General features: G+C 42.8%; 1 protein-coding gene and 1 pseudogene across 15 annotated transcripts in view; both read left to right on the forward strand.

Annotated features, from left to right (window-relative positions):
• LOC101152878 (protocadherin alpha-C2) overlaps positions 1–25,574 on the forward strand; it is a 214,820-nt gene that overhangs the window by 57,996 nt on the left and 131,250 nt on the right. Inside the window, exon 2 of one of the 15 annotated variants that reach the window (XM_031010853.3) lies at positions 15,400–15,521. The exons of 8 other annotated variants lie outside the window; for them this stretch is intronic. In XM_031010853.3, the coding sequence (XP_030866713.2) occupies positions 15,400–15,408 (9 nt within the window). In that variant the 3' untranslated portion in view covers positions 15,409–15,521. Of the gene's footprint in view, positions 1–1,661; positions 6,060–15,399; positions 15,522–16,799; positions 19,191–21,273; positions 25,537–25,574 lie in introns of those variants that run through there. 6 more of the 15 variants (XM_019026990.4, XM_019026994.4, XM_031010848.3 and 3 more) reach the window with 6 other exon arrangements.
• Positions 6,204–10,849, forward strand: LOC134758595 (protocadherin alpha-9-like; annotated as a pseudogene).

Raw genomic sequence — 25,574 nt, forward strand, 5'->3', positions numbered from 1 at the left:
CTCCTGGGTTCAAGCAATTCTCCTGCCTCAGCCTCCTGAGTAGCTGGGATTACAGGCACATGCCACCGCACCCAGCTAATTTTTGTATTTTTAGTAGAGATGGGGTTTCATCATGTTGGCCAGGTTGGTCTCGAACTCCTGACCTTGTGATGCTCCCACCTCGGCCTCCCAAAGTGCTGGGATTAAAGGTGTGAGCCACTGTGCCAAGGCTTTTTTTTTTTTTTTGTCATTTTCTTTCAAAACTTGAGTGGTCTCTGAGCTCCTGTCATTAAACCTATCTATGTCTGTCTATCAGCACAACTCACCTTGAATATAGTCTTATACTTTCAAGTATCTTTGTCTTTGCACGTTTTTCAAGTTTCATGTGCCATTTAAACTTGGACCCAGGTATTTGATTATTTGATGTGAATAGAGGGATGCTACAGATGTCATTTGTCTCCCGCCCTAAGTCCTCCAGTCTCCTTAGAGCTAGTACTTACTAAGCATTTACTATGTCATCAATAATCATAAAACGTATTTTTTTTTTGAGTCAGAGTCTCGCTCTGTTGCCCAGGCTGGAGTGCAGTGGTGCCATCTTGGCTCACTCCAAGCTCCCCCTCCCGGGTTCATGCCATTCTCCTGCCTCAGCCTCCCGAGTAGCTGGGACTACAGGCGCCTGCCACCATGCCCGGCTAATTTTTTGTATTTTTAGTAGAGACGAGGTTTCACCGTGTTAGTCAGGATGGTCTCGATCTCCTGACCTCATGATCCTCCCGCCTCAGCCTCCCAAAATGCTGGGATTACAGGCGTGAGCCACCGCGCCTGGCCTAAAATGTGTTCTTTATTATTGACGGCTGTATTGATGGGATTGGTAATTTAGTCCTTCATATTAATCTCTATTCCCTCTCAGAGTACAAGCTCTCATCATATGCAAATTCTCAGAAGGGCTGTGAACACCTTAGTAATAAATTTATCTTTTGAGGTCATTAGCAAACATGAACTCACAGGGATCCAGAGAAGGTAAAATTCAAAACAGCCTGGCAAGTTCAAAACAGAGAGGTGAAAGCAGAAGAGACACTTTCCTATTTTGCCTAATAGGTCTCCTTATATGCATCTGTAGTTAACATTCCTCAATTCAAGTCAGAATCATGAAACAATAATGAAGCTCCTCCTATGTCTCTTTTCAAGTTGTAGTTACTATATAGGAAAAACTAAGTTGTCACCCAATATCTTAGACACTTTGAGAGCAAAGGGGGTGCTGTAAATAAGTATACAAGATCACAGACCTAAATTGAGCCTGTTCCAGACAAATTGGGGCCTATGGTCAACCTATCCTTAGACCTGCTAATGCATTAGCATTAGCAGCACCTAAGTCCTCATTGAATGTTCTGGTTCAAGGCTCCACCTCAGAAATTCTGAAATGGGTAGTAAGAGCAAATTTTCATTTTAAAGCACACCTGAGATGATTCTCATACAACCGAAATTTTAGATCCATAGCTCTATTTGATACTTGACAGTGCAAGTTTCTGTAATTTAAAAAGATGTGGTGGCCTGACACCTGCAATCCCAACATTTTGGGAGGCCAAGGTGGGAGGGTCCCTTCCTTGAGCCCAGCAGTTTGAGACCAATGTAGTGAGACTCATCTCTGCCAAAAAAAAAAAAAAAAAATTAGCCGGGCATAGTGGCACACATCTCTAGTCCCAATTACTCAGGAGGCTGAGGCGAGAGAATCGCTTGAGCCTGAGACATTGAGGCTGCAGTGAACTGTGATGGCACAACTGCATTTCAGCCCGGGTGACAGCAAGATTCTGTCTCAAAAAAAAGAGAGTAGTTTAACTACTCCCTACTTTTTATTCAATATTGGACATCTACATTGGGATATTTATGTTATTACTTGGTATAAAATGTACATTAGTAGAAATTGAGTTTAATTTTTATTATTTTGTGCGTGGAGATGATTGATCAATGGCAAACTTATTTTACGCTCCAAATAGCTAAAACAAACGTTGATATTTTGATACATAACTCATTACATTTTAATTCAGGGTTTATAAAAAAGTAATCTCTAAAATCAGAATTTGAATGAATTTTGATGCAAGAGGCATTCCAGAGGATTAGAGAAGTATAGAAACAGAATTTAGTAGGACACATAAACTGATGGATTAAGTGACACCCATTTCTGTCAGTTTTCTTATTCATAAATATTGTTGCTCTGTCATTCAGATTTTAATAAAAAAAGTTTAAAGTAATTGACACATTTAAAAATATTCTTTAGAAAAGTCAAAACATCATTAATAAAATAAATTAACCCTTGCATAAGACCAATATTTCTGTTAAGTTTTCCTTTCTTGGAAAGACAGAAAACTCAAGTTTTTTTCAACAGCACAGATATATTACATTTTCATTCCTGAATATTTGATTTCAAGAACTTTGAGAGAGAAAAAAATATTTTTACTGCAAGTGGTGATGAAAAACTTCACTGACGTTGATAAAATTACTAGATACATTTCAGAACTGTGTCTTCTGGGCATTTGAAAAGCGTAAATATAACAGGGTTGAAAGCATTTGTCTCTGAAAGCAGAAATAATAAATTTCTTAATTACTTTATTCAGAATTATAATAAGATTCTTTTTGCCTGTGTAAGATATTATAAAATGAAACTTCTTGTATAAAGGATTTTTCTGTAATAGTACTTTTCTGTTTTCTTAAATACAGAAACCACCACTCTCAGCCTGTGCAGTAGCAATAATTAAGGCATTCTATAGGTAATAATTTTGCCTGATGAGCCAAATTTGGTATTAAGCCTCATGAAAACAAATGTGGCCAAATTGAGGCCTGAGAATAGTTTCCATTTATGAAGCACTCATTCTCCTTAAGGTACTATTGCAAGCACTTACTATATTATAATTCACTCAGCCACCATATTACTATTAGACCAAAGTTATAAAATTGGAACATGAGGGAGGGAGAGGTTAAACGATTTTCCCAAGTCATGTGGCTAGTGAGTAGGATAATAGGAATCTAAATGGAGAAATGTCTGATGTTGAAGCTAATGATCTCTAAATTCTAGTGATGACTAGGTCTCCGGAGTTATAAACACCTCACAGATAGTTGATGCTTGACATTAGTGTCTAAATAAACTTTATTAAATCTCAAAATAATGAGAAAGAGAAGTAAGTTAAGTGTCAGAACTTAAATGGAACTAAACTTGTCATTTAATAAGATATTAGTATACTCAGTAGTATGCAAATATTAAGGGCATTTTGAAATTCGGCTATTGATAATCATGTGGTTAGGGAAGAAATCACTACTCTGAGAGTCTACATTTAAGAAAACATTGCACGTGGGATCAACATTTATTGTTATTAACTATAAAGAGACGTAATGTGAGGCTTTGAAAGTCCATAGACATAAAAATACGTAAAAAAAGAATTAACATATGAATGAAAGAAAAGTTGTGAACTCATGGACTCGTACTTACACCTAAAGCCACCGGATGTCGCTGTCGTCCACAAAATAGCTTTTTAGAACAAAGGCATCAGCCAGTTTCTCAAGGACTAGGAAGTAGCGTCATTCTGAGATCTCAGCCATTTCGATAAAAAATAGATATAAGAAATAGGACAGAAAATGTCAGATCGTATGTGCATTCTAGACCGCTGATTCGTCGATTTGTAAAACAAGAGAAGGATAAGATGGTTTCCAGATGTAGCTGCCTGGGGGTCCAGTGTCTGCTGCTCTCGCTTCTTCTCCTCGCAGCCTGGGAGGTGGGGAGCGGCCAGCTCCACTACTCCGTCTACGAGGAGGCCAGACACGGCACCTTCGTGGGCCGCATCGCGCAAGACCTGGGGCTGGAGCTGGCGGAGCTGGTGCCGCGCCTGTTCCGGGTGGCGTCCAAAACACACGGGGACCTTCTGGAGGTAAATCTGCAGAATGGCATTTTGTTTGTGAATTCTCGGATTGACCGCGAGGAGCTGTGCGGGCGGAGCGTGGAGTGCAGCGTCCATCTGGAGGTGATCGTGGACAGGCCGCTGCAAGTTTTCCATGTGGACGTGGAAGTGAAGGACATTAACGACAACCCGCCCAGGTTCTCCGTAACAGAACAAAAGCTCTCAATACCTGAATCCAGACTGCTTGACTCTCGATTTCCACTAGAAGGCGCATCTGATGCGGATGTTGGAGAGAACGCATTGCTTACTTACAAACTCAGTCCAAATGAGTATTTTGTTCTTGATATTATAAACAAAAAAGACAAAGACAAATTCCCAGTGCTTGTTCTGCGGAAGCTGCTGGATCGTGAAGAAAATCCTCAGCTAAAGTTGTTATTGACAGCAACTGATGGAGGCAAACCTGAATTTACCGGATCTGTTTCTCTGCTGATCCTGGTGTTAGATGCGAATGATAACGCCCCTATCTTTGACAGACCGGTTTATGAAGTTAAGATGTATGAAAATCAAGTGAACCAAACATTAGTAATACGGCTCAACGCTTCTGATTCGGATGAAGGAATAAACAAGGAAATGATGTATTCATTTAGCTCTTTGGTCCCACCCACCATAAGAAGGAAATTTTGGATAAACGAAAGGACGGGAGAAATAAAAGTAAATGATGCTATTGACTTTGAGGACAGTAACACTTATGAAATTCATGTAGATGTTACAGATAAGGGAAACCCACCTATGGTTGGTCACTGCACGGTCCTAGTGGAACTACTGGATGAAAATGATAATTCACCTGAGGTGATTGTCACTTCTCTGTCTCTCCCAGTGAAAGAAGATGCTCAAGTGGGCACCGTCATTGCCCTAATCAGCGTTTCTGACCATGATTCAGGAGCCAACGGACAGGTCACCTGCTCTCTGACGCCTCACGTTCCGTTCAAGCTGGTGTCCACCTACAAGAATTACTACTCGTTGGTGCTGGACAGCGCTCTGGACCGCGAGAGGGTGTCGGCCTATGAGCTGGTGGTGACCGCGCGGGACGGGGGCTCGCCTCCGCTGTGGGCCACGGCCAGCGTGTCTGTGGAGGTGGCCGACGTGAACGACAACGCGCCTGCGTTCGCGCAGCCCGAGTACACGGTGTTCGTGAAGGAGAACAACCCGCCAGGCTGCCACATCTTCACGGTGTCTGCGTGGGACGCGGACGCACAGGAGAACGCCCTGGTGTCTTACTCGCTGGTGGAGCGGCGGTTGGGCGAGCGCTCGCTGTCGAGCTACGTGTCGGTGCACGCGGAGAGTGGCAAGGTGTACGCGCTGCAGCCGCTGGACCACGAGGAGCTGGAGCTGCTACAGTTCCAGGTGAGCGCGCGCGATGCGGGCGTGCCGCCTCTGGGCAGCAACTTGACGCTGCAGGTGTTCGTGCTGGATGAGAACGACAACGCTCCCGCGCTGCTGGCGTCTCCCGCTGGCAGCGCGGGCGGTGCAGTCAGTGAGCTGGTGCTGCGGTCGGTGGGTGCGGGTCACGTGGTGGCTAAGGTGCGCGCAGTGGACGCTGACTCTGGATACAACGCGTGGCTGTCGTATGAATTGCAGTCGGCGGCGGTTGGTGCACGCATCCCGTTCCGCGTGGGGCTGTACACGGGCGAGATCAGTACGACGCGCGCTCTGGATGAGGCTGACTCGCCACGCCAGCGCCTACTGGTGCTGGTGAAGGACCATGGCGAGCCGTCGCTGACGGCCACGGCCACTGTGCTTGTGTCGCTTGTGGAGGGCAGCCAGGCACCCAAGGCCTCGTCGCGGGCTTCAGTGGGTGTGGCGCCCGAGGTGGCCCTGGTGGATGTCAACGTGTACCTGATCATCGCCATCTGCGCGGTGTCCAGCTTGCTGGTGCTCACGCTGCTGCTGTACACTGCACTGAGGTGCTCGGCGGCGCCCACCGAGGGCGCATGTGGGCCGGTGAAGCCCACGCTGGTGTGCTCTAGCGCGGTGGGGAGCTGGTCTTACTCGCAGCAGAGGCGGCAGAGGGTGTGTTCTGGGGAGGGCCTGCCCAAGGCGGACCTCATGGCCTTCAGCCCCAGCCTTCCACCATGCCCAATGGTAGATGTGGACGGGGAAGATCAGTCTATTGGAGGGGACCACTCTAGGAAGGTGGGTTATTACGTTTTCATTTTCCTTTTGTGCTTTATGAATAACATTTTCTCTTACCGCATTTTCTCAAATATGTATCAGAATATTTCATTTTTGTCTACATTCCACTTATGCTCGAATATTTCCAGTGATACCTTTGTAATATAATTTATTCCAGGAGTTTTAAAATTTGTTTATCCTACCCAGTGTGTCAGCCTTTGATTGGTACTTAAATTTTTTTAAATATCAATTTATTCTGAATACACTAATATTTCCCAATACAAATATGTGATATAGGTTGCAGTTCTGACGATTTACTTTCATAATCACTTTTCGTTACAAATATTTGTAAGATTAGTACTTCATGTTATTTCATTTCCAATCTAAATTTTGATTTGATTGTATTTGCATTAACAAAAAATTCCACTGATCTATATCTCTTCAGTGAAAACGTGTTTTCCTCCATGTGTAGAATGTGTAGCTACCACAGCTCATACTGCCATAGTAGATTTCAATGTTCAGTGATTACAGCTTTTCCTCAATAGTGCAGTAAGTAGGTGGGCAGTTCATTGGTAAAAATTTCTTAATCTTAGCAATTAAGTTAAATGCTTTGAACTTCAAAAATGTTTTCCATTTTTATTTTAGTTGTAGTGGTACCCATGTCAGTGTGTATTATTCACTTAGCAGAAGAAAATGTGTGTTTCTGTTATTTACATAATTTTATCCAGTAGCTCTTCATTATCTGCTCCTTTATCAGCATTAGGCATTGCTTATGATATTCAGGTATTAGCTCTTTCACTTTAAGGAAGGAGTCATGCTTATGTTTAATAATGAAGAGAATTTGAACACTTTTTACTTTTGAGACTGAAAATACTTTAGTATGAATTAATATTAAAAGTTTGAGGAGAAAATAAAATTAATATTTTCTACTGATCTCATATATTGTATAGTTTAATAGCTTCTCTAGTCATCTTAAACAGGGTTGGGTTAGATGATATAGACTCAGAAATGAAAGCTAACTTAGTTGCAGAGTGACAAAACTACACTATCAATTGTGTTTTCCTGAAATTGGTTGTTACCTGATACCCATGATTTCATTTTTTAAAAAAAATTATTAATTCTAGTGTTACCAAACACCAATGCCATGAATTTGTCATCTTGCCTATGGCTCTTAGCAATTACTTTTTTCTTTCCCTTTCTCTTTGAGTCTGGAGATTGAATTTGTTACTCAGTACGTGCTTCACAAATAGCTTCAAATAAAATTAAAATTATTGTTCAAGTTCAGGAACACCAAAAAAAATTGTGGCAAGAATTTAAGCATGGCATTCTTTCAGTGTTAATACTCTCCATGCCCTGTCTCCAGCTCTTAGAAATTATAGATGCTAAGTTAATGCAGAGTTTAGAAGTGTATTTGTTATTATATCAAATAGGTTTATGAAATATATACTTCCCCCTCTGATATTTTGAAAAAAAAATATTCCTTAATGTCTTATATTATAAGTAATATAAAAAACTTAGTAAAAACTCATATCAATTGTAAAAGTCTCGGGTATACAAGTGCATTAATCTCTCCATCAGTACTAACTTAAGGCCAGGCATGGTGGCTCACACCTGTAATCCCAGCATTTTGAGAGGCCAAGTTGGGAGGATGGTTTGAGGCCAGGAGTTCAAGACCAACCTGGGTGACATAGGGATATCTTGTACTGTGTGTGTGTGTGTATATATATATATATGTATATATGTGTATATATATATATATGTATATATGTGTATATATATGTATATATGTGTGTATATATATATGTATATATATATGATGGGCTCTCCTTACATATATATATATGTACTTATGTATATATAAGCCAGGCATGGTGGTACATGCCTTTAGTCCCTACTGTAGTGCTACTTGGGAGGGTGAGGTGGGAGGACGGCTTGAGCCCGGGAGGTTGAGGCTGCAGTGACCCATGATTGTGCCACTGCACTCCAGCCTGGATGACAAAGTGAGACCCTATTTCAAAAATTGAAAAAAGCAAAAGCAATAGTAACACCAGTATCCTGCAAATATGATCTTTTTTCATATTAATTCACGTGATAATACAGTTGGTGCAGTAGTACTTTATTTAGGATGTCTACATACAAGATAAAACTCTTCATGGAATTCTGATTTGTAAGACAAACCCACCTTTGAAGAGGTACTGATCACACACAAGAAGGTATAGGAAAGGAGTTGAAAGCTCACAAAGAGAAACATAAACATATGCAGGAATCAGGAACGAAGAAGATAAGTGAAATAATATGAAATCAAATGCACTTATGTTTTGAGCGACAGGATATTGTTGTTCTCCATGAAAAGTTTTTTTGGTTTTTTTGTTTTTTATTTTTATTTTTTTTGAGACGGAGTCTCGCTCTGTTGCCCAGGCTGGAGTGCAGTGGCACGATCTCGGCTCACTGCAAGCTCCGCCTCCCAGGTTCACGCCATTCTCCTGCCTCAGCCTCCCGAGTAGCTGGGACTACAGGTGCCCGCCAACACGCCAGGCTAATTTTTTTGTATTTTTAGTAGAGACGAGGTTTCACCGTGTTAGCCAGGATGGTCTCGATCTCCTGACCTCGTGATCCACCGGCCTCGGCCTCCCAAAGTGCTGGCCGAGTGCCACCGCACCCGGCCGAAAGGTATTTTTTTTAACAGAAGAAAATCAGATTATTCCTAGATCAGAAAGAAGCTCCATTGTTCCTGTACTTTAAAAACTACAAACACCCATTAAGATCACGTGGAACCTCAGGAACAAGGACCAAAAGGTCTCAGAGGAACTACGTCTTTCTAGTCATGAAATATTGTTTTACTAACCAAAAGAGAGGCATAATTTTAGCTTCTAGACTAAGTGGCCAGGAATCCCGGAGTCTACAGCACTGGCTTCTGCTCCTTGAATTTTGTGAAGCGGGAAAGGACCGGTTCCACTACACCATCCTGGAAGAGGCCAAGGACGGCACATAGCGTCTTCGCGGTCCCTATTGCGCAGGACCTGGGTCTGGAGCTTGTGGAGCTGATACCGCGCCTGTTTCAGTTGGATTCCAAAAGCCGCAGAGACCTTCTGGAGGTAAATCTGCAGAATGGCATTTTTGTGAGTTCTCTGATAGACCTCGAGGAGCTGTGTGGGAGGATCTCGGAGTGCAGCATCCACCTGGAAGTGATCGTGGACAAGCTGCTACAGGTTTTCCATGTGGAGGTGAAAGTGAAGAACAATAAAGACAACCTGCCGGTGTTCTCAGCAACACAAAAGAATCTGTTTCTGAAACGAGAGCTCTTGATTATCGTGTTTCACTAGAGGGTGTCTGTGATGCCGACGTCGGGGCCAATGCTCTGATGACTTACATACTGTGCCGCAATGATTATTTTTCCCTGGAAATACCAACCAAGAGCAGGTAAAACCACTTGAAGGTGTATTTTAAAAATTCTTTCAAATAGGTAAGTCACTTCAGAGCTACTCTTGGTGCTCAAAGCAACTGATGGGGGCAAAGCTGAGCTGACAGGCACCAAAGCATTATATATCACAGCGCTGGATGTAAATGATGATGCCCAGTGTTTGACAAAGGAGTCTATCATGTGAAATTACTGGAAAATGCAAGAGAAGGTACACTGGTTATTAGACTTAACCCCTTGGATTTTGACGAGGGTTCAAACCGTCACATTGTTTCTTTGCAACTGATGTCTCCCCTAACATAGAAGCCCTTTTTCGCATAGATTCAGACAGTGGATAAATAAATGTAAAGATAGGTTTTGAGGAAACTAAATAATGAAAGATTCAAATACAGGCAGTTGACACAGGCAATTCCCCAATGTTTGGTCACTGCACAGACTTGATAGAAGTCTTGGACATCAATGATAGTGTTCCAGAGTTAGCAGTAAGTCACTATCATTCCCTGTACAGGAGGACGCTCCACTGGGTACCGTCATAGCCCTAATCAGTGTAATTGACCCTAACTTCAGTGCCAAGGGACAGACGACCCGCACCCTGACTCCTCACGTCTCTTCAAGCTGGTGTCTACCTTCAAAAGGCGCTGCCCAGAAACTATTCGTTGGTACTGCACAGCGCCCTGGACCAAGAGAGCAAATCTATCCATTGTTGGTAATCGCTCGGAATGGGGACTCGCTTTCATTGTTGGCCACAGCCATCGGATCCGTGGAAGTGGCCGAACAGTGAACCACAACGCCCTGGCGTTCCAGCAGCCCGAGTACATGGTGTTCGTGAAAGGTAACAACCCGCGGGGCTGCCACGACTTCACAGTGTCCGCGCGGGACCGGGACGCGCAGGAGAACGTGCTGGTGTCTTACTGGTTGATGGAACAGCGGGTGGGCGAGTGCGCGCTGCCTAGCTATGTGTGGGTGCACGCGGAGAGCGGCAAGAGGTACGCGCTGCAGCCACTGGACTACGGGGAGCTGGAGCTGCTGCAGTTCTAGGTGAGAGCGCGCGACGCGGGCATGCCGCCTCTGAGCAGCAATGTGACGCTGCAGGTATTAGTGCTGGAACGACAACTTTGTCTGCGCTGCTGGCGCCTTGGGTGGGCTGGCGGCGCTGTGAGTGAGCTGGTGCGGTATTCAGTGGATGCAGGCCACTTGGTGGCGAAGGTGCGCACGGTGGACTCCAGCTATGATGCCTGGTTGTCGCAACAGCTGCATCTGTCAGCTGGCAGCACCCGTTCCACGTGGGGCTCTGCACGGGCGAGATCAGCACGACGAGTACTCTAGACGAGGCGAAAGCTACGCGCCACCGCCTGCTGGTGCTGGTGAAGGACCACTGCGAGCTGGCGCTGACTGCCACGGTCACCGTGGTGGCGTCGCTGGCGGAGAGCAGCCAGGCGAGGAAGGTCCCATCGCGGGCTTTGGCGGGCGTCGAGGTCCGGGAGGCAGCGCTGGTGGATGTCAACGTGTACCTGATCATCGCCATCTGCGTGGTGTCCAGACTGTTAGTGCTCACGTTGCTGCTGTACACAACGCTGCGGTGCTTGGCGCCGCTCACTGAGAGCTCGTGCATGCCGGGCAAGCCCACGCTGGTGTACCGCAGCGTAGTGGGATCTGGTCTTACTCGCAGCAAAGGAGATTTTACTCTGGAGAGTGGCCTCCCAAGGTCAACATTATGGCTTTTAGTCCTGGTGTTCTCCCATGGTTCAGATTTTGGAGATGGACTTCAATAGGAAATTTTTGAGAATGTAAGTACTGTAATCCTGGAAAGTATTTCATTCCTATTAATGTCCCTCATAGTGACATTGATAATGTTCACCAAGTTATTAATTTGATTGCTTTATTTATTTTGCTTTTGCTTTTTCTTTTGAGATGCTTTATTTAAAGTACACTGGGGCCGGGTGCGGTAGCTCATGCCTATTTGTCATCCCGGCACTTTGGGAAGCCGAGGCTGGCGGATCACTGGAGGCCAGGAGTTTGAGACCAGCCTGGCCAACATGGTGAAACTCTATCTCTACTAAAGATATTAAAAAATTAGCTGGGTGTGGTGGTGCGCACCTGTAATCCCAGCTACTCAGGAGGCTGAGGAACAAGAATCGCTTGAACCTAGGAGGCAGAGGTTGCAGTGAGCCTAGATCAGGCCACTGCACTACAGCCTGGGAGACAGGGTGAAACTCTGTCTTAAAAAAAAAAGTACATTGGAAGTCCAGCCATCTTCATCACTTTTTACTACAGTCACCATGAACATTCTTTAGGAATATTCTTCAGTTGATAAGTATAATGATAATACTAATAATGAATTAGACTGAGTGGCTGTTTCCTGTAAATGAGAAAGTTAAATCTTACCGGAAGAATCATGATGAATAATGATCCTTATGAGAAGGTCAAATCTTCTCAGTTTTGAAGCAAGTTCTTTATTCCTATTCATTTTCTTATTCTGATTTGTGTCCTCCATTCCTTATTGTTTTTATGTATTCAAAAATACCATGACAATATTTAATATCATAATTATTTGAGTTTAAAACATGTTTAAATGTTTATCTTTCTATAATCGATAAATTTATCTCTCACAAATGGTGATGAGCAGGGTTGAGGCAGCTTCGTTCACAAACAATTTTGTTTCTTCGTGATCAATATCAATCTTTTTTGAGATGGTGATTGCAGTGGGTGGAATTTTAGCCTTGCCTTTAAAGGTGATTTTACTTCTTAATTTTTGTCTGCAATCTTCTTATAATTTCATTTTAGGTCATTGTCTTCACAATCTTCAACTACTTCAGATAGCCAACAATTTTGTTCTTTTTTAAAAAACAAAACAAAACAAAACAAAACAAAACAATGTCAGCTCTACTTAATTACCTGTTGACCTAATTGCTGCTGTCCTCCAGTTTAAGTTGTTGAGCTCTTCTACTATTTTGGGAAGATTTCTTTGAGCACCAATTATACTCATTTTTCTTTCATTTTTGGTACCTGGCTGTATGAAAATATTTTAGGGTAGGAAAATTCACACTTATTTGGGCTTTAAGTATAAGAGAGTCTTCCCATACATGATGAAGGGTGATACCATTGTCTGTGTTCATTAAGCTGCATAGTCTTCAGAATGGCATTGCTGAGCTTGGCAGGGTGTCTCAGGCCTGTAATCCCAGCATTTTTGGAAGCCGAGGCAGGAGGATCGCTTGAGGCCAGGAGTTTGAGACCAGCCTCGGCAACATAGTGAGACCCCCCACCTCTACCAAAAAATGTCATTGTTTTTAATAACTTAAGTATAAGAACCATGGGATATTAATAAAGGCACTTCCACTTGACAATTGTGGTGTTAATTATACCTTAGAATTTAACATTGTATACTCTTGATATATTTGATGCAAAATATTTTTTGCCTTCACACCATATTAATGTGAATTGCTTTCTTTAAAGGGATCCCAGAGAACATGTATTTATAGCTGTAAGGATGTGTATCAAATTATATGTAAAATTACTTTGCTCTTTTTGGCTCTAATTACAAATGAGATGGCCTTTAATTCTGTGTAAAGAAATAGTATATTTACATATGGCAGGATAACCATGTTATAGGTAGGGTAAAGTTAATATAAATGCTGAAAAGGAATTAGTGGTGTCTACCTAGAAAAATAACTTCTGAGAGGATGATTTCTATGAAGATAAACATTAAGGAAATCTTCAGAAAAGGGAAAACCCTGTCCTACTTTATGGTGCTGGAATTCTCTTCATCCATAGCTATAGGACAAGAGCCAATATTGATCAGTAACTCATGATAATAAATCACCATTGTTTGAGCAGTTTATTAATATATTTGTTAGACATCATGAAGGGACTTAAATACATTATTTCATTTAATACTTATAACAATTTCTAAAGTACATATGACTGTTCCAATTTGAAAGATAAAATAAGAGAAGCTGAGATGTGTATCTATTTTATCCAGTGCCAGTACATGGTGGAGATATTATTCAAATGTGTATCTTTCAGGCTTCAGACTCATTCTTTTATTCACTATAATGTAGAGCTTTCTTCAGTAAGTCTTTTCTCTGCTCAGACATGGTCTCGGCTAGGAAAATCAAGCACAAGTTGTGTACAGGCAAATCTTCCTTTCTGTTGTGCTTAGAAGAAACTTCATGATTGTCTTCATCATTAATTTTGTACAATGTGTGATTGAGATGGCACTAAGTTTTTTTACGTTAAGTGATTTTTTTCTTGTAAGAGTTCATGATCATCATTATCATTTGTTTTAATCAATGCCACACTGAGATAGGTATTTTGGTTACGTAATTGTTAAGTAATTAAGAGTTGCCTTATAAGAACTATGTATCTGTTGTTTGGAAGTGATATAAGTCAGAATCATTTAACATGCAAGAAAAGCCAGAAAACTGTGGTTTCCAATATCCCTGTGGAACACCCAAACTAAATACTATATACCAAAAATGACACCCTTCTTTCTTTACTGTGAATAAAGACAGTGTTTGGGACAAGTATAGATGTTGATATTATTATTTCAGGGACCCTGAACTTGGCCAAAGGATTCAAGAAATGTTTACAATATTGCATACTTCAATAACAATTCTAAAGACATAGATTCCCATGAAAATCTTCAAATGTGTGTAGGTCTTTCAGTCTTCTTCAGTCTTATTGTTGGCTCGGAAGCTCATAACAACTGACAAATGATTTGTGACCAAATAACTGTTTTTACTTGACTAAGCCATGATAGAGCAGAATTAGCATCATCGAGTAAATCCTATAATTTTGTTAATACAGTGGTTGGATAATGTAATTCTAATCTGTTGGTTTTGGAGAACCTCCTGGGGTTCTGACAACGGTGTCAAAATTTATTTATGTGTTTTCAAGAAATAATAGCACTAGGTCTGTTAGAATATCAGTGGATGACGTGCACTAGTAAGACATTGAACTATGCACTCTAATACTTATATGACTAACAGGACATACAGGCAGATTGTATGTCCTGATTGATACAGTAAAAGTCAGGCACAAAGTTCCTTAATCTTCAATTGATTTTACAAAATCAGTTAACAATAACTGTATTGAAATGACTTCTTGGTATTAGCCTATACCCAGATATTAGGCTGATCCTCAAAGATGAGTTCAAAGGGCGCATAATCTCTTCACTAGGGGCTGGTTGAGATGGTGACATCTGAAATGTCACAGCCAAAATGCAAAAGATGGGTCATTGCTTCATACACTATATCAAACTCTTTTATGACTTGGCGTTTGTTCAGTACTACTTTATATATTCACAAAATACTGTATTGTTGGAAATTAACACCTAAATTGACATATTGTTTTAATTCAAATATGTGATATTATCATTTTTCCAGAGTAAACCTTCTAAGGTTCATTTCCCTACCTCGCAAGACTCCACATTCCATGTAACATTTTCATCCCCAATTCCCATAATAAGGTGATTGAGGATCTGTTGTTTCCTTTTGTTCAAAATAAACCTGATGTGCTTCAAATATCATGTTGAATATACTGTCATCTGGTCTAATGTTATGTTTTGATTAGAGGCTACTATGATTGATTATTTTACAGATGCGTAATGGAATTAACGGTTATAAAAGTTGATATGTCTCCTTTAATTTTTTAATACAGAATTTTGCATTTACCTTAATTAGAGTTCTAGTGTTATGACAACATTGGGAAGAGAGTAAATATGAAAAAAGTAGAACAAAATCTCAAATTAATAGTGGAATATATATATAAAATATTAGCATACACATATGATAACTTTTTCATATGCCATTGCAGTATTTTTAGATTGGAGATAAACCATCAAAACTATAGAACAAAATATTTAAGCTAGAGTGATATTTATTCTAAATCACTTTCTACTCTAAAATTTTGTTGCATCTTCTTTTTTTCCTCCTAAATCCTAAGGGTATATGAAAAGACAAAGAAAATTCAAGCAAGTTACAACTTCAGGCAAAGAAAACTCTCATAAGCAATTCCTGTATTTTACTTAGCATTTTCTATGAAATTCCATTTCCACAAACACTAAGGTAATTTACCATTTAGTTGAATTGTTTGATTAATTTTCTATGTTTTAAGCACAATATCAGGTACTTACAGAAGGTATAATTAAAAATCACTTCCCTTGTTTTCCATGAACTTATGCTCTCAAACCCAAAATTCTTTCAACAAGAAACAAACTATTTTCATGAATATAACTGAATTAGATTAAGGAAACCAATGTTGGTGACTTGGAAATACCAATATGGCACAAAGATGTTCAGGGTGATTTTATTTATTTTATCAAATGATAATAAAATTTATTTTATAGTTGAAAAGCCTATTTCTGTCAAATCATTGATTCTGTTACATAAAGTGCTAAATTTTGATATCTCATATTATGCTACTATGGCTTATATTAGAAATAATATATGTCAAATAAAAACTCATCTAGATCAATAGACTTTTCCTTTGTGGATTCTTTTTTAAAACTACCAAGTTTGAGAATATGAATATATTTGTTTTTCATATTGTTCTGCAATGAATATAAAGTCACTTATAATCAGAAAGCAATTAAATGTAAATAACAGTAAAGAATGAGAACTATAGAAAATAGATATGAAAATGCAAGCCCACAGAGATGAGAATAGATCATGTGGAACATAAACACTAAAGAGCTGCTTTTATAAAACTTCAATTTTTTCTTTGAGTTCCCTAGCAGCCAAAGTAACAAGGGAGACTGAAAGTAAAACAATTCAAATTTGATAGTATTTTTATATGAGGAACAACACTTTCAGGAAATGTTTAACCCTAGTTTTTCATGAGGCCACCTTAACAACTGAATTCTCTTTCTCTCTCACTCTCTCTGTGTATAAGTATTTTAGATAAGTAAAAGAACAATGTTATAATGTTAAGTCAAACATAGACACAGTAATTTAAATTTGATGTTAATCGAGAAATAAAATGCCATTTCCATATATATATTTAGTTTAAATATGACTTATAATCTGAATATTCCATAAATAAGCACGTTGGAAATATTTGGGGCAAGAAACCCAAAACACGTGAAATTCTGTGGTGGTAAATGCAGTGCACAGTACTCACAGTTTTAGGCGCAAGGTGTCGCTCTTTACTTGGTGGAAAGTTCATTTAAAGCTTGGTCTGAACAGTGAGGCACTCCCATACAAAGGGACTCCATCATACCGGATGCCACCGTTTAAGGATCCTTTGAAACTTCTCAAGAATTCAACGAGATTTTTAACCTGAAACTGAAGAATCTGGTACTGTAAGTGTAAAGAAGCTTATTTTGGAAGCCAATTTCGTATGCGATGTTTGGTTTTCAGAGAAGGGGATTGGGCACCCCACGACTACAGCTCTGGCTTCTCCTCCTCGAATTCTGGGAGGTGGGGAGCGGCCAGCTCCACTACTCCGTCTCGGAGGAGGCCAAACACGGCACCTTCGTGGGCCGCATCGCGCAGGACCTGGGGCTGGAGCTGGCGGAGCTGGTGCCGCGCCTGTTTCGGGTGGCGTCCAAAACACATGGGGACCTTCTGGAGGTAAATCTGCAGAATGGCATTTTGTTTGTGAATTCTCGGATCGACCGCGAGGAGCTGTGCGGGCAGAGCGCGGAGTGCAGCATCCACCTGGAGGTGATCGTGGACAGGCCGCTGCAGGTTTTCCATGTGAACGTGGAGGTGAAGGACATTAACGACAACCCGCCGGTGTTCTCGCTCAGAGAACAAAAGCTGCTGATTGCGGAATCTAAGCAATCGGACTCGCGTTTTCCACTAGAGGGAGCTTCTGATGCTGACATTGAAGAGAATGCTCTATTGACCTACAGGCTAAGTAAAAATGAGTATTTTTCTTTAGATTCACCAACAAATGGTAAGCAGATTAAAAGACTGTCACTTATTCTAAAGAAGTCTCTGGATAGAGAGAAAACTCCGGAACTTAATTTGCTGCTAACAGCTACAGACGGGGGAAAACCAGAGCTTACTGGCACCGTTCGGCTGTTAGTCCAAGTCTTGGATGTCAACGACAATGATCCAGAGTTTGATAAATCAGAATATAAGGTGAGCCTTATGGAAAACGCTGCTAAAGAAACTCTTGTGCTCAAACTAAACGCCACAGACCGAGACGAAGGAGTCAATGGAGAGGTAACATACTCCTTAATGTCAATTAAGCCCAATGGAAGACACTTATTTACACTAGATCAAAATAATGGAGAAGTGAGGGTCAATGGAACTTTAGATTATGAAGAAAACAAGTTTTATAAAATTGAAGTACAGGCTACAGATAAGGGGACTCCCCCAATGGCAGGTCACTGTACAGTGTGGGTGGAAATCTTGGACACCAACGATAACTCTCCTGAAGTCGCCGTGACTTCCTTGTCCCTCCCAGTACGAGAGGACGCTCAGCCCAGCACGGTCATTGCCCTGATCAGCGTGTCTGACCGTGACTCAGGTGTCAACGGACAGGTGACCTGCTCGCTGACGCCCCACGTTCCCTTCAAGCTGGTGTCCACCTTCAAGAATTACTACTCGTTGGTGCTGGACAGCGCCCTGGACCGCGAGAGCGTGTGGGTCTATGAACTGGTGGTGACCGCGCGGGATGGGGGTTCGCCTTCTCTGTGGGCCACGGCCAGGGTATCCGTGGAGGTGGCCGACGTGAACGACAATGCGCCTGCGTTCGCACAGTCCGAGTACACCGTGTTCATGAAGGAGAACAACCCACCAGGCTGCCACATCTTCACAGTGTCGGCGCGGGACGCGGACGAGCAGGAGAACGCGCTGGTGTCCTACTCGCTGGTGGAGCGGCGGGTGGGCGACCGCGCGCTGTCGAGCTACGTGTCGGTGCACGCGGAGAGCGGCAAGGTGTACGCGCTGCAGCCGTTGGACCACGAGGAGCTGGAGCTGCTGCAGTTCCAGGTGAGCGCGCGCGATGCGGGCGTGCCGCCTCTGGGCAGCAACGTGACGCTGCAGGTGTTCGTGCTGGACGAGAACGACAACGCGCCGGCACTGCTGGCGACTCCGGCTGGCAGCGCGGGAGGCGCAGTTAACAAGCTAGTACCGCGATCGGTGGGTGCGGGCCACGTGGTGGCGAAGGTGCGCGCAGTGGATGCGGACTCAGGCTACAACGCGTGGCTTTCATATGAATTGCAGCCGGCGGCGGGCGGCTCGCGCATCCCGTTCCGCGTGGGGCTGTACACGGGCGAGATAAGCACAACGCGTGCCCTGGACGAGGCGGACTCGCCGCGCCACCGACTTCTAGTACTGGTGAAGGATCACGGTGAGCCGGCGCTGACGGCCACGGCCACCGTGCTGGTGTCGTTGGTGGAGAGCGGACAGGAGCCAAAGGCCTCTTCCCGGACTTTGGTGGGCGCCGCGAGCCCAGAGGCTGCGCTGGTGGATGTCAACGTGTACCTGATCATCGCCATCTGCGTGGTGTCCAGCCTGCTGGTACTCACGCTGCTGCTGTATACGGCGCTGTGGTGCTCGGCAACGCCCACTGAGGGCGCGTGCGCGCCGGGGAAGCCCACGCTGGTGTGCTCCCGCGCGGTGGGGAGCTGGTCATACTCGCAGCAGAGGCGGCAGAGGGTGTGCTCTGAGGAGGGCCCACCTAAGACGGACCTCATGGCCTTCAGCCCCAGTCTTCCTCTAGGTCTGAATAAAGAGGAGGAAGGGAAAAGACAGGAGCCAGGGTCAAATCACCCCGGACAGGTGAGTTTTCTACAGATTCCACCTATCAGGAAGTGTATGTGAAATTATTTAAAATCCAGTTTTTTTTTCACGTGTTTTTTAAGGGAAAGTTTTATGAATAATCAGTGTTTTGAATATTGTTTTAGATAACAATGTCTGTTCATGAAATAGCAAATGATACACATCTTCGGTCTTTTAATCAGATGAATAATCTGGCTTCTTTAACCAATAAATGTCCTATTTCTCTTAATATTTGGTTAGCAAATCCTAAAAGAAATGAGATGCAAGAATGACTCTTCTGTAGTCACTTGAGTAGAAATAATTACTATTTTCACTAAAGTACCCATGCCCCTTCATCTCTAAACTTCAATTATGACCATAATAACTATGGATTATTTAAATTTGCTCCTCTTTGTCTTTTAGCAGAGTTTTGCCTTTATATTTCCACATTGTTAGATCAACTGGCTTTGTTTTTCTAAAGGGAGGAGGTCTTCCTATGATGTCCAGGTTGGACTGCAGTGGCTATTTACAGGTGACCTGTAGCCTGGAACTGCTAAGCTCAAAGCATTCTCCCACTTCAGCCTCCAGAGTAGCTGGGAATGCAGTGCCACTGCACTTAGTCCATTGGCTTTCCTAACTTCAGGCTTGTATCAAAGCTAGAATACTCCATTAGTATGACATGATTTACTTTTCTTTTTTTTTTACAGTGTTAAACGTTCATCATAAATTCATTATATATGAAACAATCTTTACTTTTGTCTTTATTCCTGTGATAATACTTGTTTTCATATTGTTTGAAGAAAAAAGTTAAGCCTTGCATTCTTATATGCTGCTTTATGGAAATAATATGACTAAAATTCTACATGTTCTTGCCAGGCAAAGTGGTTCAGGCCTGTAATCCCAGCTATTTGGGAGGCTGAGGCAGGAGAATTACTTGAGCCCAAGAGTTCGAGGCCTGCCTGGACAACATAGCGAGATCCTGTCTCTATAAAAAATTAAAAAATTAGCCAGACCTAGTGGTGCATGCCTGTAGTCCCAGTTTCTTGGGAGGCTGACATGACAGGATCCCCTGAACCCAGGGGTTCAGGGCTGCAGTGACCTATCATCGTGAGACCCCCATTTGAAAAAATAATTTTTTTTGCCTGTTCTTGATTTTGTTCCATGAAAAGGCAAGAGATATGTCAACTATTGGATACTCAAACAAAATGGCATGATTTATGATTCCAAAGGAAACTAGGTAAATAAAATTATCCAAATTATCTAAACTTGCTAAAGACATGCATATAGGGCTATATTATCTATAATATATGCTAGTTGGCATTCTTCCATAAGTTTTTCAGATTCATCTAGCAGAGAAAAAATTAAATATATTAATGTGAGTACCTACTGACAATTATCAGTTTCTTTCATCTCACTTTGTAACTGCTCTATCTTGTAATGCCTTATCTCTAATGTTTTTGAAATTTTCTTTCCACGTAGTATCATCCCATCTGAAGATTTGAGCAAAGATCATTTACTTCTGAGTCATTCTTCATATTTAGTTATTCTTACTACACGTAGAGTGGTGGTATTACAGACTTTCTTGAGAATCATATCTAGCTATTTCCCCCCCCCGTATAGAGGCATAACATACCATTTGGCACAATATTCAAAGAGTCTATGCTGAAGCCTATTCATAGACTTTAGATCGAGAACTTTTGTATCATAATATTCATTGGCTAAAAACATTCTTTAAGTATTAAAGAGAAGGCAACAATATAAAAATATAAAATATTTCAGACTCAAAAGTGATTAAACCATCATACCACTTATGAAACTTTATAAATATAATAAAGGTGAATATTAGATAGGGCATACATTACTCATCTCCAGATGAAGTTTTTGGAATAACTGAAGATCTTTTAAAGACTTGGGAATGTTTTCAGTACAGGTTAAAATTTTGTAAATTATTATTTTATATCACATAAATAACAAATTTGCATTTTAGATAATTCAAATTACTTGGACTGATTTCTGCAAAGTTGTGTCTTTTATACTTAATGCCAAGATTGCATTCTATGGTATAAAATTATAATTTCAATTTATTTTCTAGTTTGGTTGTTTAAGTATTAAGCCAAACTTAGATGTTCCTATTGGCTTAACAATTTGTTTAGGTCAAAGAGTATGTGAGAACTACATAACACACTATTATTATTTGTTTCTTTTTGAGATAGAGTCTTGCTCTATCACCCAGGCTGGTGTGCAGTGGTGCAATCTCAGCTCACTGCAATCTCCACCTCCCACGTTCAAGCAATTCTCCTGCCTCAGCTTTCCGAGAAGCTGGGACTACAGGCATGCACCACCACTCCTGGCTAATTTTTGTATTTTTAGTAGAGATGGGTTTTCACCATGTTGGCCAGGCTGGTCTTGAACTCCTGACCTCAGGTGATCTGCCTGCCTCAGCCTCCCAAAGTACTGGGATTACAGGTGTAAGTCACTGAGCCCAGCCTATTTTTTAAAATTAAAGTTCCTTAGCATGTATGGTACATTGACCACTTTTGAAAATGAAAAATAGGAAAGAAACTTGGTGATAATATTAGACAATTTAAATAATTAGCCTGATGACATCAAAATTCAAATATGTTTTTAATTACTTAACGTTTTATAGTTGATTTAAGTTATCTTATACTTGTAGAGCCATTCTTGGTTACTCTTTCCTGGTGTTGTAAAGGTGTCATATTTCAGTTGCTTTTATTATTATATGCAGTAGGAATGAATGGCAACAAATTATTGGTTTAAAGATTTTGACTTGAGTATTAATAGACTTACAAAATCTATGTGTACTTCTTCACAATGAGTTGTAGGATCTTATCTGTTTTTTTCTCTTAAAGCTGATCTTGAATTAATGAATAAACTCATGAAAGGTCTTTTGATTCCCCCTTGCATAACAGTCACCATTCTGATTTTCTGAAGAGAAGCATGACCTAACTACTAAATGACCTGTAGGGGAAGATTTAGAGAAAAAGCAAAAGGTTGATATCAAGTTCACATTCTCTTGACTTTAGTCAATGAGATTAGGCTCCAAAACCCTTTAAGAGATCTTTCTCATTTTAGTGCTCCATTGTTGCTTTGGGATAGTGTGAAATTTGGAGGCTTCAACTAAACATTTTACATTAAAGTGCTTTACTTTTGCTAGAGTAAAACTTTCCAGAATCTATTCCTGAGATTCGTTTTAACATGCTATGGAAATGAGAGCAGTTATGTGAAAAGTTATCACATTCAAGCATCAAGGAACCAAAACAATAACGCTCTCCATATTTATGATGAATTCTAACTTTCATCAGATTTATGAATAAGACAATTTATATAAATGAAATATTGTTTGGTATTAGACATATTTTAGTTTCTTATCCTTTGTTAAATACAAATTCCTAACTTTCTCTAAAATCTTACGATGGAGTGCTTGTGAAGGTTAAAAGTTACTGAAACAGTGGAATTGTAAGCTATATAAGGGGAGGGGTGCTGTATATTATTCTGTATATCATTTTCCATGATAAAGTGTAGGTTCTGGCCTACTGTATTTGAAAGATTTCTACTTTGAAGCAGAAAACATTTTTAAACTACAGCATAATAAAATTGTTGATGTTTTGTTACTAATATCATGTATATTAACTAAACCCGCATTTATAAATGATCCGTGAAAAATAACCCAAAGTCGAAACAATAGAATTAAGAGTGACCCAGGAAGTGGCTAAACCGAAAAGAACCTCAGGATCTTTCTTGTACTTACATAATCAGTCACATGATGTCGCTCTACACTCAGAAGGTGAAACAGGAAAATTTTTTCTCCGCACCCACATTCCAATCATTCACGGAATAGGATCGACTCCATATTGACTGTGATGCTGGAAAAAATTTACTAAATATGTACTTACAGAAAAGGGTGACTACTCATAAAATACCTCAGGCAAGCGATCCCTTAAAACTGATTGTCCCAACTCAGAGGCCCTCATTTTCTGCAATGGTGATTATCGGGCCAAGAGGCCCGGGATCCCAGCGTCTGCTGCTCTCGCTTCTGCTCCTTGCAGCCTGGGAGGTGGGGAGCGGCCAGCTCCACTACTCCGTCTACGAGGAGGCCAAACACGGCACCTTCGTGGGCCGCATCGCGCAGGACCTGGGGCTGGAGCTGGCGGAGCTGGTGCCGCGCCTGTTCCGGGTGGCGTCCAAAAGACACGGGGACCTTCTGGAGGTAAATCTGCAGAATGGCATTTTGTTTGTGAATTCTCGGATCGACCGCGAGAAGCTGTGCGGGCGGAGCGCGGAGTGCAGTATCCACCTGGAGGTGATCGTGGACAGGCCGCTGCAGGTTTTCCATGTGGACGTGGAGGTGAAGGACATTAACGACAACCCGCCGGTGTTCAGAGAAAGGGAACAAAAGGTACCTGTTTCTGAATCTGCGCCTCTGGACTCTCATTTTCCTCTAGAGGGCGCTTCTGATGCGGATATCGGCGTAAACTCTCTTTTGACCTATGCGTTAAGTCTAAATGAGCATTTTGAGCTTAAAATAAAAACAAAGAAAGATAAAAGTATATTGCCTGAATTAGTTCTTCGGAAGTTATTGGACAGAGAGCAAACGCCAAAACTCAATTTATTGCTGATGGTAATCGATGGCGGTAAACCAGAACTAACAGGGTCTGTCCAGATTCAAATAACCGTCCTGGATGTGAATGACAATGGTCCGGCGTTTGATAGGCCCAGCTATAAAGTAGTGTTGTCTGAAAATGTCCAAAACGACACAAGAATGATCCAACTAAATGCTTCCGATCCAGACGAAGGACTTAATGGAGAAATTTCCTATGGGATCAAAATGATTTTGCCAGTGAGTGAGAAATGTATGTTTTCAATAAATCCAGACACAGGTGAAATTAGAATTTATGGTGAACTGGATTTTGAAGAGAATAATGCCTATGAAATTCAGGTTAACGCTATTGATAGAGGGATTCCTTCCATGGCAGGTCACAGCATGGTCCTGGTGGAAGTTCTGGACGTGAATGACAATGTCCCTGAAGTAATGGTTACTTCACTGTCGCTCCCTGTGCAAGAGGATGCTCAGGTGGGTACCGTCATTGCCCTAATTAGCGTGTCGGATCGTGACTCTGGAGCCAATGGACAGGTCATCTGCTCACTGACACCTCATGTTCCCTTCAAGCTGGTGTCCACCTACAAGAATTACTACTCGTTGGTGCTGGACAGCGCCCTGGACCGCGAGAGCGTGTCGGCCTATGAGCTGGTGGTGACCGCGCGGGACGGGGGCTCGCCTTCGCTGTGGGCCACGGCTAGAGTGTCCGTGGAGGTGGCCGACGTGAATGACAATGCGCCTGCGTTCGCGCAGCCCGAGTACACAGTGTTCGTGAAGGAGAACAACCCGCCGGGCTGCCACATCTTCACGGTGTCGGCATGGGACGCGGACGCGCAGAAGAACGCGCTGGTGTCCTACTCGCTGGTGGAGCGGCGGTTGGGCGAGCGCTCGCTGTCGAGCTACGTGTCGGTGCACGCGGAGAGCGGCAAGGTGTACGCGCTGCAGCCGCTAGACCACGAGGAGCTGGAGCTGCTGCAGTTCCAGGTGAGCGCGCGCGATGCCGGCGTGCCGCCTCTGGGCAGCAACGTGACGCTGCAGGTGTTCGTGCTGGACGAGAACGACAACGCGCCGGCACTGCTGGCGACTCCGGCTGGCAGCGCAGGAGGCGCAGTTAGCGAGTTGGTACCGCGGTCGGTGGGTGCGGGCCACGTGGTGGCGAAAGTGCGCGCGGTGGACGCTGACTCCGGCTATAACGCTTGGCTGTCCTACGAGTTGCAACCGGCGGCGGTCGGCGCGCACATCCCGTTCCACGTGGGGCTGTACACTGGCGAGATCAGCACGACACGCATCCTGGATGAGGCGGACGCTCCGCGCCACCGCCTGCTGGTGCTGGTGAAGGACCACGGTGAGCCCGCGCTGACGTCCACGGCCACGGTGCTGGTGTCGCTGGTGGAGAACGGCCAGGCCCCAAAGACGTCGTCGCGGGCCTCAGTGGGCGCTGTGGATCCCGAAGCGGCTATGGTGGATATTAACGTGTACCTCATCATTGCCATCTGTGCGGTGTCCAGCCTGCTGGTGCTCACGCTGCTGCTGTACACTGCGCTGCGTTGCTCAGCGCCGCCCACCGTGAGCCGGTGCGCGCCGGGCAAGCCCACGCTGGTGTGCTCCAGCGCCGTGGGGAGTTGGTCTTACTCGCAGCAGAGGAGGCAGAGGGTGTGCTCTGGAGAGAGCCCGCCCAAGACGGACCTCATGGCCTTCAGCCCAAGCCTTCAGCTGTCTCGAGAAGATTGTTTAAATCCTCCCAGTGAAGTAAGTTATTAATATTATTTAGATATATTTGTTTCCTT

The sequence above is a fragment of the Gorilla gorilla genome, chromosome 4 (genome assembly GCF_029281585.2).
Source record: "Gorilla gorilla gorilla isolate KB3781 chromosome 4, NHGRI_mGorGor1-v2.1_pri, whole genome shotgun sequence".
NCBI lineage: Eukaryota > Metazoa > Chordata > Mammalia > Primates > Hominidae > Gorilla > Gorilla gorilla.